The 15,594-nt window shown below is 47.3% G+C and overlaps 1 protein-coding gene across 1 annotated transcript in view; it reads left to right on the top strand.

Annotated features, from left to right (window-relative positions):
- LOC147684412 (myosin-4-like) overlaps positions 1-15,594 on the top strand; it is a 59,368-nt gene that overhangs the window by 19,016 nt on the left and 24,758 nt on the right. The window contains exon 13 of the mRNA XM_086940340.1: positions 9,416-9,565. Within this exon, the coding sequence (XP_086796466.1) occupies positions 9,416-9,565 (150 nt within the window). The remainder of the gene's footprint in view (positions 1-9,415; positions 9,566-15,594) is intronic.

The following is a 15,594-nucleotide window of genomic DNA, read 5'->3' as shown; positions in this document are numbered from 1 at the left end:
GTGCCACATATTTTCCCACTTTAGGCGGGTCTACTCTTTTATTTGATAGATCGATTGCAGAGTTGCTTGTGCATCTCTGTGATGTTCCCTTATCAACTTTAAATTATGCTTGCAAATTTCAGTCATAAAGTACTGCTTCGACTTCAAGGTCAAAGCATCAGCATTCTTCTTCTTCTCCATTTCAGCAGGCAGCACTCTGGACACAGTGGTGTCTCTTTTGCCTCATTCTGTGACTGTTTAGTAATAGTATTATTTTGCTATCCGAGCTGCAGCAGTAAAATACCTATTTCTAAAGGGCGCTTTACTGGTAAAACAGACGCATTGGGAAATAATGGCTTGAGTACAGTTGCTTTATCATTGCTTGTATTGAAGTAGCTAAGATAAAGCTCCATAGTTTTGTGCTGGTGTTTTTGGAAGACAGATTATCCTCTTTATTCAGATATGGATGTGATGTTCTACTTACAGATCCAAACCCTCACCCACACCAACGATGGCATACTTCATCATAGGGCTCCTTCCAAAGGTGATGTACCAATGAGGGCTACAATCCTTGCTAGAAGGGTGCTCCTGGTGTCCTTATGTGTGTGTTTTCATGGTGGTAATGTCCTAAGCTTGAAAGGGAAAAAACTGGAAAAGCTAAAACCACTGACTTTTAAACTACAACATTAGTCCTGACTCCAGTGTGCAGTAAGAAAATGCATGCAAATTACTCAGACCTGTAAGGGGGTCTTCATGGAGTGGCCATACTGGACTGGTGTTGCGAAAGACTAAATATGATTCAGCAATTTCCCGACCCCTCTGTAGGGATGCAGAATCACCCATAGTTACGGTTTCCTGGAGATGGTAAACTCTTAACCCACCCATGGCCTTTTCTTGTCTTGTATTGTATTACTAAAAATCGCACTTCATAACATATTCACAAGCCGTGAGGCCACACACACCAAGTGGGTAACGGTCTTGAGGAAAGCCAATTAACCCCTTTGAGGGCAGTCTTCTGGGATGTAAAAATGTCAACCACTTTACAGACTTGCTTCTCTGCATTTAAAAAAAATTATATTTTTATTAGTGTTTTCAGAGAACAACATAAGATGCACAATAATACACTAAAAACCATAAGTACACGAGCGCGAAAGCACAGTGTTCAAGGTTTGCAACAGCACAGCGCAGCATCGATGGTATCGATGGTATCGCAGTGGCCACTCCATAATCAGGTATCACATAACCCCAATGTTCCTCACGCATCACGGAGCCTGTGTGGCTTGGGGTGGTTCCTCGCTTTCCCCCAAATCTATACCATAGTGTTCTATCCAGGGACACCATACCTTTTAAAACTTCTTTGGGCTTCCTCTGGCCTTGTAGGTGATTTTTTCAGCTGCCATGTAGGGATCCAACCCTGTTCTCCATTTGCGAAGGGTTGGATGTTTGGGGCACCCCAATGTTTAGCCACTTCCCGTTTTGCCACTACAAGGCCCAAATTGCTAAATAGAAGTTTGGCTCGATGGACGTTCACCTCTGTGAGTATACCAAATAGGAAATACTTAGGGTTAATTGGTCGTGCTTCTCCCAGTACTCTATTGAGTTCCTACACTATACTGGTCCAGTACAGGTGAATGTCAGGGCATTTCCACAGTGTGTGCATGAATGACCCCCTCTCTGCCATACAACGCAGACAACTGGGGGAGTCCCCCGTTCCAAATCTGTGCAAGCGGGCCCTGTCATCATATGCCATGTGTAGGATCTTAAATTAGATCAGTCTGAGTCTGAATTTGATTGCAAATTCTTTTGGGTGTATCATAGCTGCCTCTCAGTCCGTATCCTCCAGGTCTCCCACCTCCATTTCCCATCATGCCCTTAGTTTCCTCAATGAGTCAGGCCTGTTGTTAATAATTGTCCTATAGGCCCATGATATCTCTCCCTGGAGCTGTCTCCCCTCTAAAGATGCATATTCAGGGATATTCTCTATGTTGATTTTCACAGCTTTCCAGGCATGTTTGCATTGTAAGTATTTGAAATGTGTTGCGTTGATTGTCTCTTCAGAGGGAACTAAAGAGAATCAGTGTTCGTCTTCTATGAGGTCCCCAAGTTTGGAAATCACAGGGGAATCCCATGCCCTGAAACCCTTCAACTTCCCAGTTTCGTTCAGACATGTTCCTACCCTTAGGGGAGTCACTCGTGTGACCCGTGCATCCCATTTTATCCACCCCTTCCAGGCTTCTATGGTCACCTGAGTTGCTAACAGTAGTTTCTTTGACCATTTCCCACCGTAACAGTAGTGTAGGTATGAGTGAGTTTGAAATTGAGTTCTCTCCAGTGCTTAGGTCAAACAGTAGTGTAGGTATCAGTGAGTTTGAAATTGAGTTCTCTCCAGTGCTTAGGTCAAACAGTAGTGTAGGTATGAGTAAGTTTGAAATTGAGTTCTCTCCAGTGCTTAGGTCAAACAGTAGTGTAGGTATGAGTGAGTTTGAAATTGAGTTCTCTCCAGTGCTTAGGTCAAACAGTAGTGTAGGTATGAGTGAGTTTGAAATTGAGTTCTCTCCAGTGCTTAGGTCAAACAGTAGTGTAGGTGTGAGTGAGTTTGAAATTGAGTTCCCTATAGTGCTTAGGTCACGCGGTCCCCAGGTGAGTGTCCCCGGTCATTGAGTATTATTAAGTGAGCCGCACAATAGCATGCGCTTATGTCTGGAAGGGCAATGCCCTCATTATATTGAATAAGTTGTAATGTTTGCAGTGCCACTCCTGGATGCCCCCACTACAAAGCAAAGTCCAGACTCCCCCCTCTATCCTGACGAAGTTTTATCAACTGGTACATGGCGGCCCTTCCCAATAATGTTAGGGGTAGTGTTTTCCATCTTTCTCCATCCCCAGGGAAGTCTATCAGTACTCTCCGAATGTTGCGTTCTAGGCTATCTTCCTTGTTTGCGTTTACGTACAGAACCCTAATATCGGAACCCCTCTCTATCTATGCGCAATTTTCTTGGGAGGACATGTGCGTCAAAGTGCCGTCCTGCCAGATATAAGCAGGATTAGTCCCAATTAATCTTTTAACCCGCATGTGCCCCATATTGTTCAATAATGGGACTGTAGAATTGGGGCTTGTGACATACAGCAGGATGTAGTTGGCGGAAAGTGAGATCCGTTCGTCCCCTATCGGCCCCACACTCTTTCTAAACCCTATGATGCCTGGGTGTAATCGGACTATACAAGCCAATGGCTCCAGCAGGGCGAACAATAGGGTGGACAAAGGGCATCCACGTCTCGTGCCCCTCTCATTTGGGAAGTTGCAGACAGCTCCTCACTGGGGCTACCGGTTCTTTATAGAGAAAAATTCTATCCAGACCAGGAATTTGGGACCAAATCCGTATCTCATCAGAGCCTGCCTCAGGAAGGGTCAATGAACTGCATCAAATGACTTCACTGCATACAGGGACAGCAACATATGAGGGCCGTCTCTGTGCTGTGCTGTCTCCAACTCATTGTAAAGCCTGAAAATATTGAATCTGGGTGACCTCTTTGGCATAAAGCCCAATTGGCCTGTATGTTCAAGAGGCGGATCGGGTGATAGGAGCTACATTTCGTCATGGGCATCCAGGGCTTAGGAATCCCCACTATTGTGAAGCTATGGAGGCCCAGGGGTACAGTGCAGCTCTCCTTTTCCTCCGTGAACAGTTTAAGTAGGTATTGGCTCACTATTCCGGCAGTTCTCCTAAAGGGCTTTGCCAGTATTCCATTAGGGTTAGGGATTTTCCCTGTTTTTAAATTGACTCCAGCCGCCAACACCTCCACAAGGCCCACATCTTCCTCTAAGGATTGCAGTCTTCTGCTGTCAGGGTTGCACCCCTTCAAGGAAGTACCTTATCTGGAGAGTGTCCGCCAGTGGGCGTGCTCTGTAGAAGTAAACATGGTTTAGGACAAACTCCTTTGCAATCTCTCTGGCTGTGGTATAGGATTTTACACTCTCTCCCAATATGGTATGTACCCATCCCGCCTCTCCCTCCCTCTTGCGCAACAATGCCAGCAGTCGCCCTGCTTTGTCGCCTGCATCGCAGAGACGAAGCTCTGTGGCCTGGATCAATGTTTTGGCCTCCTGGTGGCCTAATGCCTGATATTCCATGTGGATTATCGCAATGATGCGCAACAATGAGGGGTCTGTTGGTGCCCTAGGTTGTCCATCTAACTCCACCAGTATCTTCTCCAGCACTTCTGTTTCGTGTACCTCTCTTTTCTTTTTGTATGCTATGATGTTTTACACCCTATGCCTCAGTACCGTTTTGTAGGCCTCCCAAAGTGTGATGGCCAGTGACACTGAGTCTTTGTTTTTATTAAAATATACTTCTATGTCTGATCTAAATTCTTGGGCGACAATCTTGTCCCTTAACTCACAAGCGTTGAGCCTTCACCCTGTTCTCGATCTATGAGATCATGCCCCAATTGTAAGCCACAGCGGCGAGTGGTCTGACAGACCCCAGGCTAGTTATTCTGCCTTCTCTGTCTTCTCTACCTCCCCCGCCGGGGCAAAAATGTAGTTTAGTCTGGAGAATACCTTGTGGATACTTGAGAAGCAGGAGTATGTATGGTCATCAGGATAGCAGCAGCCTCACAGGTCCAACAGCCCCAGGGTTGTCGCCAACCCTGCCAGTGCAGTCTCCCTCCGTGACCCTGGAGTCGAGCTAGTACAATCTAGGTGTGGGCTTATAACATCATTGAGGTTGCACCCAATTATTTGTCTGAGGGAGCCCACCATCAGTAGTATTTCTGTGACTTTGTACAGTGTCTGTCTTTGTAACTGTGGAGGGGCGTACATGCTGACCAGGGTTGTGTCCCTCTGTCCCCCATTCCCCTGACTGCCACATATGTCCTGTTAAGGTCAACCCATGTTTTTCCATCCTGAAGGGAGGGGATGTTCCTGATCAATATGGCAACCCCTTGGGAGCCCGTTGTGAATCCCACATGTGCCAGTGTCTTGTAGGCCTCTCTACCTAGGAACCCACACTGTGAGCCCTTTAAGTGTGTTTCTTGTTGCAGGACCACTTCAGGTTTTAATCTCTTGATGTACGCGCCCACCAGCCCTCTTTTAATCTTATTCCTTAGCCTGTTTGCATTCCACAACAGTATGGAGCTTCTCCCATCATCTTGAGTGTCAGCCTCGCTCATCTGGGGGGTGTGATGGTGTCTCACTATTCTGCATGGTGGCCATTACAGCTGCACCTATTTGTATTCTTACTCCACTCCAAATGTATGAAAACTCCCAACAGCTTAACCCAACCATTTCTACCATCCCTCCCCAATATCCCCAATGGACCTACCCCTTCTGTCAACCTGACAACTGTGTCGCGGTAGGTCAGAGAAGCTTGTCGCCCCCCTCCTTCCTCGATTCAAATTCTCACCCTGTAACCCTAGAAACTCTGCAATTTAGTTACAGACTAGTCAATCTTAAACTTGTAGGGTACAAAAAAAAGAGTTAGGTTGAAGAGCTAGCTAGAGTGCAGCCAAAGGCTCTTTGTATTTTGCCGACCCTTCATCCTCCACGGCTCCGTCTGGCTTGTTCACTTGTTCAGTCATATCTCTTGTCTCATGTTGTGTTTATGACAGGGTGGGGACGTATGGGTTAACGAGTCCGCTTCCAGATTGGCTCTTGTTATTTTCAGAGTCTGTGGAGTATTGGTGATCGGTAAGTCAGTTGTGGTGTCACACCATTGCTTGTTTTCTTTTTTACCCGCTAGGCCGTTTCTCCTTCTGTGTCTGATGAGGGACTAGACCCCGGGATCTGTTGTCATATGGGACTGGGGTCCCCACAGCTGTTTATTCGCAATGCCACTACGATGTCCCATGCTTGTTCTCCGACTTTTGGGTCTGGCCCCTCCCAAGTGACTCTATGCTGCCGTTCCTGTTCTGCTCTCTTCAGACTCATAACATAACATTTGTATGTGTAAAGCACACGTTCAGCCAGAAGGGTATCTTGGCCGTGAATAATTGTTTATTGTTACCCAGCTCAATGGTACTCATTTTATCAACCACAGAAGGATGAAAGGCTGAGTGGACCCACAGGGATTTGACCCTGTGACCGGGAAACATCAGTTACAATGCACACGTTACAACACTTGCCATTATAACGCAAATTTACAACGCGAAATCCATAAGAATGCATGTTATTACAATGTGTGCCATTACAAGGCATTCCCCAAAGTAACGCCCCAGCGGAGTTAGAATAGAAATCTGCACTGTAATGGAATATGCATTGTAATGTCTTGCGTTGTAATGACATTCGCTATAATAGATTTTGCGTTGTAAAAAATGTGTTGTAATGGCACACGTTGTAAACTTGTGCGTTGTAATGTGTCCTATTCCTTCTGACCATGAGGATGAACACAGGCTCCCTACAGTGGATGCATTCATCTACAAAGCCACCACACCCATCTCAGGGGTAGTCGTTCCTCTACCCAGGTCCAAGCCTTCTCTGGCACTTGGAAAAGATGGCCTTACCCCCAATTAGGACTTTAAGCTTTGCTGGGAACAGCAACGTGCATTGCACATTCATTGCCCGCAGTTTCACTTTGACTGAATCAAAGGTCCACCTTTGTTTTTGTATTTCTCTGGAGTAGTCGGGAAACACCATGATTTTAAATTGTGCATGCCTGATCTTTCCCATGTGCCTCACCTCTCGTAGTATCAAGTCCCTATTTTGGTAATTTAGGAAACGGGCAATGACTGTGCTTGGGGGTGCTCCCACTGGTGGTTTGGCAGTCAGAGCCCTGTGGGCCCGCTTTATTTCAAAGCATGAGGAGAACTGTGCTGTAGGAAGAGAATCTCTCAAACATTTTTTCAGGAATGTCCCCATGTTGGAGCCTTCAACCCCTCCGGCGAGCAATGAAACGCAGGTTGTTTGTCCGTGCATGGTTTTCAGCATTGTCGACCCTCCGGGCCAAATCTTTCAGGGTAGTTTGAACGTCTGTGACTACATTTCAGGGGGTATGCGTCACATCTTTTACTTCTGATATTCTGCTTTCTGCTTGGGTTACTATTTCAGAGACATTACGAAGATCTAGGCGGGGAGAGTAACTTCAGAGCAGTCCTCCCCTATTCTCCCTTCCAGGATTTTCCTTTAAGCCTGTATGGCCTGCAGGAGCACAGATTTGTCTGGCATAGTAGCTGTCTCCTCTTCCTACCACCATTTTGCCTTGTTTCCGTTGCTTGGGTCATTTGTCTTTGGCCAAGTTGGCTGATTTTGTGGGCATAGTAGCTGTCTCCTCTTCCTACCACCATTTTGCCCTGTTTCCGTTGCTTCGGTTATTTGTCTTTGACCATGTTGGCTAGTTTTGTGGTAGTGTCTGGGAGCTGGAGCCCGAGGGACACCAGTAAGAGGACGTTATACCAGTTCAGGACTCTCAAAGGGATGTTGGGTGTGTTTGCATCACCTTGGCTGAAGTTCTCGTGGTGCAGTATTTTCTCCGCCACAATTCAGGTGTCCATTCCCCCCTTTTGAAAATGATCATGAAGATCTGACTCCTGCATACCGCTGGAGGAAGATGTAGTTTGTGGCTCCCATGTTTCGGTACGTCTAGGCTAAATCTTTAACTCCACTACCTCTTGTTGTGAGGTCTAGCATGCTCTCAGTCTTATTTTGGCTTCTAGGGTCATTGATGTCCCAGTCTCATTCATTGCTGGAAGTGGGACAGGGGTGTCGCCTTTATTTATTGCCAGGTCTCGACCTGGTTTGCAGTGGCGCCCTCCTGTATTCGCCCCCAACTTCTCTTACCTTGTGGGGATAATAACAATGTCACAGCAATTTGTTCACCAGGAGCTTCCACAGGGCAAAATCTCTTAAGTGGCAAGAGCTCAGCGTTCTCTGCCCTGTCATCTTTTCTCACAAATGGAGGGACAAGGACCACCAAATATCAAAGTAGTGGGGCCAACAGCCATCCACCTTCTCCTCTCAGTCTGCAAGTCTGCCCTACTAATGCTTCAGTGTCCGTGGAGAGGGAGTTTTCCTCACCCACACCTTCGTGACAGGCCTCCATACTGCCCCTTCTGCCTCACGGGACACTCAGCACCTTTTTCCGTCGCCTCTGTCCGCACTGTTCTAGTGTGGTAATTCTCTCCTTCTGTGCCTCTTCCCATCCGCGAACCAAAGGGCATCAAGCATTAGCGCAATGTCATCCCCACCAGCCCTAATGTCCAACAGTGCACTTTCTTAAAGGTCCTCGCAGACTCTACTGGTGTCCACAGGGCAAGCGCAGCCTCATGCGACTCCTATTGTCCACGTCCTCGCTTGGCCCCAGTGCCACACCTGTCCTCACCGGCCCAGTCTGCATCTATCCCCCGGTGATCGGATAAGTCAGTTGTGGTGTCCCTCCATTGCATCGTAACTTCAGAGTGTTTTTCGTCTCTTCCACTTCACCTCCCCCCCGCCACGGACTCTGCTCAGGGTCCAGTGCTCAGCGCCACACGTTCTGGTGGGGAGAAAGATGCGGGCCATCTGCACCTTATTCTATTGCGGGTAAGAGGCTTCTCTGGCTTCACTCACTGCGAGTATCATTGTCTGGTGTCCCGATCTCACCACTCTCCATCCTCGCCACCATGTTGAAGGGGCCTATAAGGCCTCTAATTTGGTGGGTCATTATGGGCATTTCTTTCAGCCTGCTCTGTTGTGGACCTTGGCAATCTGATCATGTTTTCTGAATTTGGACAGTATGAAGATCACAGGATTATAGTGGGATTATGAAACGGGCCGGCAGAGCTGGTAAGAGTAGCTGCTAATTGGCCATTTTGCTGATCAATCCACCACTTCTATGCATTTTCTAATCTACACACTGGAAACAGGAATAAAGTCCAATACAAATTACCTGAATGGACAGGATATTTCAACTATTTACTGCACATTAAGAGTACTTGTTGTATAGTTATTGTCTTGGGAAGGAGTATAGTGACTTTGTTTTAGAAGACATCCTGTCTTTTTTCTTGCCTTACTGATATTGAAACTGGAATTAGGACCATAAAATTAATAATGTTTCAATACTCCAGCCTGAGAATGAAGATGAAAAGCATTCATCCCTAAAACCACCCCCTACATGCAGATCTCCTTACATAGATTGCAGCTGAACTCCCAGAGAGAAAAAGAGTCTGTATTATGTATAAACCTGAAAGGTATTATCTTACAATGTGCCATATAATAAAACAAAAAGTTAAAACTGAAACTACTTAGCCCATTCTGCACATGGTATTTTCTAGCAATAGGTGTGGAGGACTTTCTCAAGAAAACAGCGGAATAGCTTTAGGAGCTCACACCACAGCCTCTCCGTAAGCAATATCCTTAACTTTTCCTTCTTTGCATATGACTAACAAAAATATTTGGATCTTTTAAACATGTACGGCTAACTACACTGCTTGATGCTGACCAATGTAATCTTTTCCCCAAAAGGTCTATAATTCCATTGGTGCGCTCTCCAAGTCTATTTATGAAAAGCTCTTCTTATGGATGGTGATCCGCATCAACCAACAGCTGGATACCAAGCAAGCCAGGCAATACTACATTGGTGTCTTGGATATTGCAGGGTTTGAGATTTTTGATGTAAGTTTCAGATCTTTTGGTGGGTGATGTTTGAAACCATGCTGACACTCTGATCACAATAAATATCTAATCACAGAAGAAATGCGTTACTTACCTGTAACAGCAGTTATCCAGTATTGGTATCTTTCATAGATTCACATGCCTGAATCATTCCCCGTCGTCGGGGTAGGAGTCCCCGGTAAATAACAATAGTAATGTCACATAGACATATACTTAGTACTAGGCCAGTGGCCTCACATTAGTAGCCTATCTAGGTCCTTATGTAAAAAGGACCAAACTTTGGCCAGGAGCCAATCAGCTACCATCACCCTTCTCACCTTCCTGGAAGGAGCCCTAGTCCCTCAGATTTTCGTAAGCACAGTGCTAAGTAGTACCTACTGAGAGGGAGAAGGTGAGCCCTTCCAGGGGAGGCGGGTGGGTTGCATGTGAATCTATGAAAGATACCAATACTGGATAACTGCTGTTACAGGTAAGTAACGCATTTCTTATCCAGTATTATGGGTATCTTTCATAGATTCACATGCCTGAATCAGAATAGCAAGCAATAATGAGCACATTTCGCATAATACATTCGTAAAGACATAGTAATCTTATCACAAGTTGTTACACAGTTTACATGATACTCACAACCTGATAAGAAATGTGCGATAAATTACCTGGAAGGTGGGATGATAGGAAGAAGGCTCACCACTAATGAAATAGATGACGTAGGACAGCCTGCCCCACTGCTGCATCCTTCATAAGTTCAGAGTCCAAGCAGTAGTGCTTGGTGAACGTATGTGGTGTCTTCCATGTCGCCGCTCTGCAAATGTCGACAATGGATACCCCAGCAAAGAGCGCCAAGGAGGTGGAAACCGCTCTAGTGGAGTGTGCTCGTACTTTTGAAGGCAGAGGGTGGCCCGCCTGTTGGTGACAGAAGGCGATGGCCGCTGAAATCCATCTGGAAATGCTCTGTTTTGTTAAAGCTAAGCCTTTCCTGGGTCTGCTAAATGCAACAAATAATTGGTTGGACTTTCGAAATTGCTCCGTCCTGTGAAGGTAAAATTTGAGACATCGTTTGAGGTCCAATGAGTGAAGAGATCTTTCAGCCGCAGATGATGGATTCGGGAAGAAAGATCGTAGGACAATAGGTTCGTTGAGATGGAAAGAGGACGGAACCTTCGGTATAAACTTAGGGTTAGTCCGTAGAATGACCCTGTCGTTCTTGAACTGGATGAAGGGGTCTTGCACAGAAAAAGCCTGCAGTTCACTCACTCTCCTTGCCGACGTGAGCGCCAGCAATAGAGCTGTCTTCCATGACAAATATTTTAGATCTGCTCTGTGGATTGGCTCAAACGGGTGTTTCATTAGTTGAGTTAGTACCACATTTAGTTGCCATGTAGGTGGAGGTGCTCTAACTGGAGGGAAAGATCTGAATAATCCCTTCAGAAACTGTTTGATTAGTCTGTTGGTCCATAACGAAGCTCCACACGAAGATCGTCTGAACCTGGAGATGGCCGCCAGGTGGACCTTTATTGAAGCGTGTGCCAGTCCAGAATTGGCTAAGTGGAGCAAGTAGGGCAGAATTTGTGCTGGAGTAGAAGTGAACGGATGCAAATTCTGAGCTCTACACCACAAACAGAACCTTTTCCACTTGAGGGAATACGTCTTATTAGTACTTTCAGCCCGAGCCCGGGCTAAGACGACCCTGCATTCCTGTGGAATATCTAAATCCTGGAACTCTCTGAACTCAGGAGCCAAGCTGATAATTTTAGAGATGTTGGATCCGGATGCTGGACTTGTCCCTGGTTCATTGTGAGGAGATGTGGGCATGTCCTGAATAGAATTGGAGGTTCCAGCGATAGAAGGTGTAGCTCCGTATACCAGTGTTGGCGCGGCCACGCTGGGGCTATCAGGATCATGGTACAACTCTCTGCTTTCAGTTTCCGCAGAACCCTGGGGATCAGGGGAAACGGTGGAAAAGCGTAAGCAAAGACGTTGCACCATGTCATCGAAAAGGCATTCCCTAGGGACCTTTTCTGGGGAAGCCAGCTTGCGTAATGTTGGCATTTCGCGTTCACTTTCGTCGCAAAGAGATCCAGGTGAGGTTTGCCCCAACGGGAGAACACCGAGTCGAGCGTCTGCTGGTCGAGCTCCCACTCGTGGCAAAGTGAACGCTGTCTGCTTAGCGAGTCTGCCAGGGTGTTGTCTACTCCTGGGACATACTCTGCCCGCAGAGAAATGTCGTGTTGTACCAGCCAGATCCAGATTTGCTGAGATTCTCGAGACAACGTCCTGGATCGAGTACCCCCCTGCTTGTTCAGGTAGTGCATTGTGGTGGTGTTGTCCGTCCTCACAAGCACTGGGGAGTTCCTGATACGGGGCAGAAATGCTCGAAGTGCCAGGCGCACTGCTCTCAATTCCAGCAGATTGATGTGGAGTTGTTTTTCTGCCACTGACCATTGACCGTGTACTTGCAGTTCCTGTAGGAACGCCCCCCATCCTTCCAGTGAAGCGTCTGTGGTTATCACAAGAGGAGAGACTGGGAGAAGAAAAGGGAGACCCTTGTTTAAGTTGTCGCCCAGAAGCCACCATCTCAGAGCTTTCTTCATGACCTGAGTGATCCTGATCCAGTCGTCGAAAGACCCTGTAGATTGGATCCACTGATTTGTTAAGGCTTCCTGTAGAGGCCGCATGTGTAGGCGACAGTGAGGAATGAGAAAAATGTTGGAAGACATCATTCCTAGCAATGATTTGAATAGTCGAACTTTGACTCTCTGCTTGGCCTGAATGTGGACAGCCAGAGTCTTCAGCTTGACCTGACGTTCTCTGGAAGGAAAGGCTTTCTCTTGTTGTGTATCCAACGTTGCTCCCAGGAAATTGAGACGTTGTGACGGTTGGAGAGTTGACTTTTCCTGGTTGAGTGTTAAGCCCAGATTTTTGAATAGATGAAGGCAGGCCGAAGAGGACTTGGCTGCGCCTATCCGAGTCGGAGCTTTGATGAGCCAGTCGTCTAGGTAGGGAAAGACTTGGTGATGATGCTGGCGAAGGTATGCCGCTACTGGTGACAGACACTTCGTGAAGATGCGTGGAGCTGACTTCAGGCCGAATGGTAAAACCCTGAACTGGTAGTGCCTGCCTGCCACTGCAAACCTCAGAAATTGTCGATGACTCTTGTGAATGAGGACATGAAAATAGGCATCCTGGAGGTCTAAGGATACCATATAGTCTTTTGGATTGAGTAGGTGTAATACCTCCTGGAGGGTAACCATACGGAAGGACTGCTTCTTGAGGTATATATTTAGGTTTCTCAGATCCAGTATTGGTCTCCATTGCTTCTTCTCCTTTTTTCTGACCAGGAAGAATCGGGAATAGAATCCTCTCCCCTTCTGACCTCGAGGAACTCTCTCCACTGCTCTTTTCTGGAGCATTAGAGAGAGCTCCTGTTGAAGTAGGCGTAGATTCTTGTGCTGCATAGGACATGGTGGGTTCGGAGGAGGATGTTCCACAAACTCCAAAGTGTGTCCGAAGCGAACTAACTGCAGCACCCAACGATCTGTTGTAATTTGTTTCCAATTGTGAAGGAAGTTGGTAATTTTTCCTCCAACTGCGAATTGTGGAGAAGAGGTGGAGGTATGCTGGAGAAAGCAGTCATTGGCGTCTGTAATTATCCTTCTTTCCTCCTTTCCCTCGAAAGGACGACTTGTTGTAGGAAGCTCGTCCTTGTTGCTGTCTCTGCTGATATTGAGGCTTGTACTGCTGAGAAGAGTTATAAGCGGACTTGTAACCTTGATAGCTGCCCCTATTCTGCTGCCCTCTACCTCTGGATCCTCGAAAGGAATTAGTTTTGTATTGTAGGGTGCCTAAGGCTTTCGCCGTGTCGGTATCCTTCTTAATACCTTGCAGCATATCATCGATATGTTCACCGAAGAGCAGTTCGCCATCAAATGGCATGTCTAGAACTTTGGCTTGCACATCAGGCCGGAATGCTGTGGCTTTTAGCCAGCCCTGGCGTCTCAAAACCGCTGCTCCTGCCAGTTGACGAAATCCTGTGGACGCGATATCTAAGGCCACATCGATCATCTCTGAGGCAGAGCGTTCGCCCTCCAGCAAAATTTTCTTAACCTCTTCTTTCTGGTCTTCTGGGATTGCCTCTAGATATGGAGCTATATCTGCCCATATCTGTCGATTGTAGCGACCTAGTAATGCTAGAGAATTTGCAGCCCTGACTGATAGGGCGGACATAGAAGAAAATCTTTTGCCGATGGCATCAAGTTTTCTCCCCTCTTTATCAGGAGGCGCTGTTATTGCCGCTGACGGGTTGCTAGACTTCTGCTGAGCGGCCTGTGATATAACTGAGTCCGGTTTAGTCTGGCCAGTTAAGCATGCGGGAGCAGTGTCTGGGGCTTTGTACTTCCTTTCAAGTCTAGCCGGCACTGGAATGAGTGAGGAAGGATTTTTCATAATTTTAAGTCCTTGCTCCCATATATAATCGATTACTGGGATGGATCGAACAGATCTTTTGAAGGATTCCTTAAAGTCATGGAGGAAACAGTCCTGCGTTTCCGAAGCTATTTGGATGTTGAATCTCGCAGCCGCTCTCCCTACTATATTATGGAATCCCCCTAAATCTTCAGGGGGAGAATCATCCTGTACTTGCTCTGGGGATGCCGGATCCTGGTTGTTGTTATCATCAGAATCCTCATCATGTATTTCACCTTCCTCATCTTGGACTTCATCATGTCTCACTTCTTCCTCATATTCATCCTCATCAGAAGAAATTTGAGGAGGCAATTTCTCATGCTCAGGATGCACAACCAGCGGAGGTGGTCGCTGGCGACGTTGAGGTGTTGGAGCTTCCTGCTGTGCTGGCACTCCTGAAGCAGGAGCAGAAGACGGAAATCTTTGTTTATAGTCTGAAATCAGAAACTGTAGGTCAGAGACAATTGAAGCCGGGAGGCATACCATAGGCTGAACAGTGGTATGCTGCCGAACTTCTTCTTGAATTGTCACCTCTTCGAGATCTTCACAGTCTGAACTCTCATGAACCTTAATGTTAAGATGAGAGGGACTGGATGCTATGGGAAACATGTTCTCCACGTCAGGGTCTTCTGCCTCCAGAAATTGCGTTGGCAGCAGTTGCTGGACTTTGCTAGGTGAAGTCATCTCTGGTGTCACCATGCATGATGACATCTTAAAATGGGTATAGGAATACTTCAGTGACGGAGAGCCCTTTGATTGTAGATTCATTGTAGCGTCTGATGGAGCGTCTACAATAGTTGACATGTTATTATACATTCTCATCGTCGACTGCATCGACGTCGATGATGTTCTCGTCGACGACAATGCCCTCGTCGACGGCGGCGTCGACACTGCAGAAATCAACGACGACGACGGCTTCGTCGACGGTGTCCTCGTCGACGGGCTCGACGACGATGGAGTCGTCGTCGACGGTGTCGTCGTCGACGGTGTTGTCGTCGACGGTGTCCTCGTCGACGGTGTGCTCGTCGACGGTGTCCTCGTCGACGGTGTCGTCGTCGACGGTGTCGTCGTCGACGGTGCTGTTGTCGTCGACGGTGCCCTCGTCGACGGAGTCCTCGTCGACGGTGTCGTCGTCGACGGTGTCCTCGTCGACGGAGCCGTCGTCGACGGTGTATTCGTCGTTGACGAGGAAGTCTTCGTCGACGGTCCCGATGTCGACGGTGTCTTCGTCGACGGTGGCTTCGACGACGACGAAGTCCTCGTCGACGATGAACTCGACGATGGTTTCTTCATAGACGCTGGAAGCCTTGTCTTCGTCGACGATGAAGCAGACGTCGACGGGAGCGTCCTCGGCGGTTTTGTGAGAGGAATAACAGAAGGTATTGACCTACCCATCGTCGACGACGTTGTGGCAGTGGAAGCCATGGAGAAAGTAGTCGCCGTGGATGTCGAAATGGAAACTGTTGACATCGTCACAGGCAGGCCAGAAGATACCACCGCAGGCTTTTTGAAGGCTGTCATCTGAAGAGAAGGCTTGACCTTAGGATGACCCTCCACAGATTTCGGCT

Source organism: Lissotriton vulgaris, chromosome 10 (assembly GCF_964263255.1).
Source record: "Lissotriton vulgaris chromosome 10, aLisVul1.2, whole genome shotgun sequence".
Classification (NCBI taxonomy): Eukaryota; Metazoa; Chordata; class Amphibia; order Caudata; family Salamandridae; genus Lissotriton; species Lissotriton vulgaris.
Note: the sequence above shows the minus strand (reverse complement) of the source record. Positions and strands in the feature narration are given on the sequence as shown.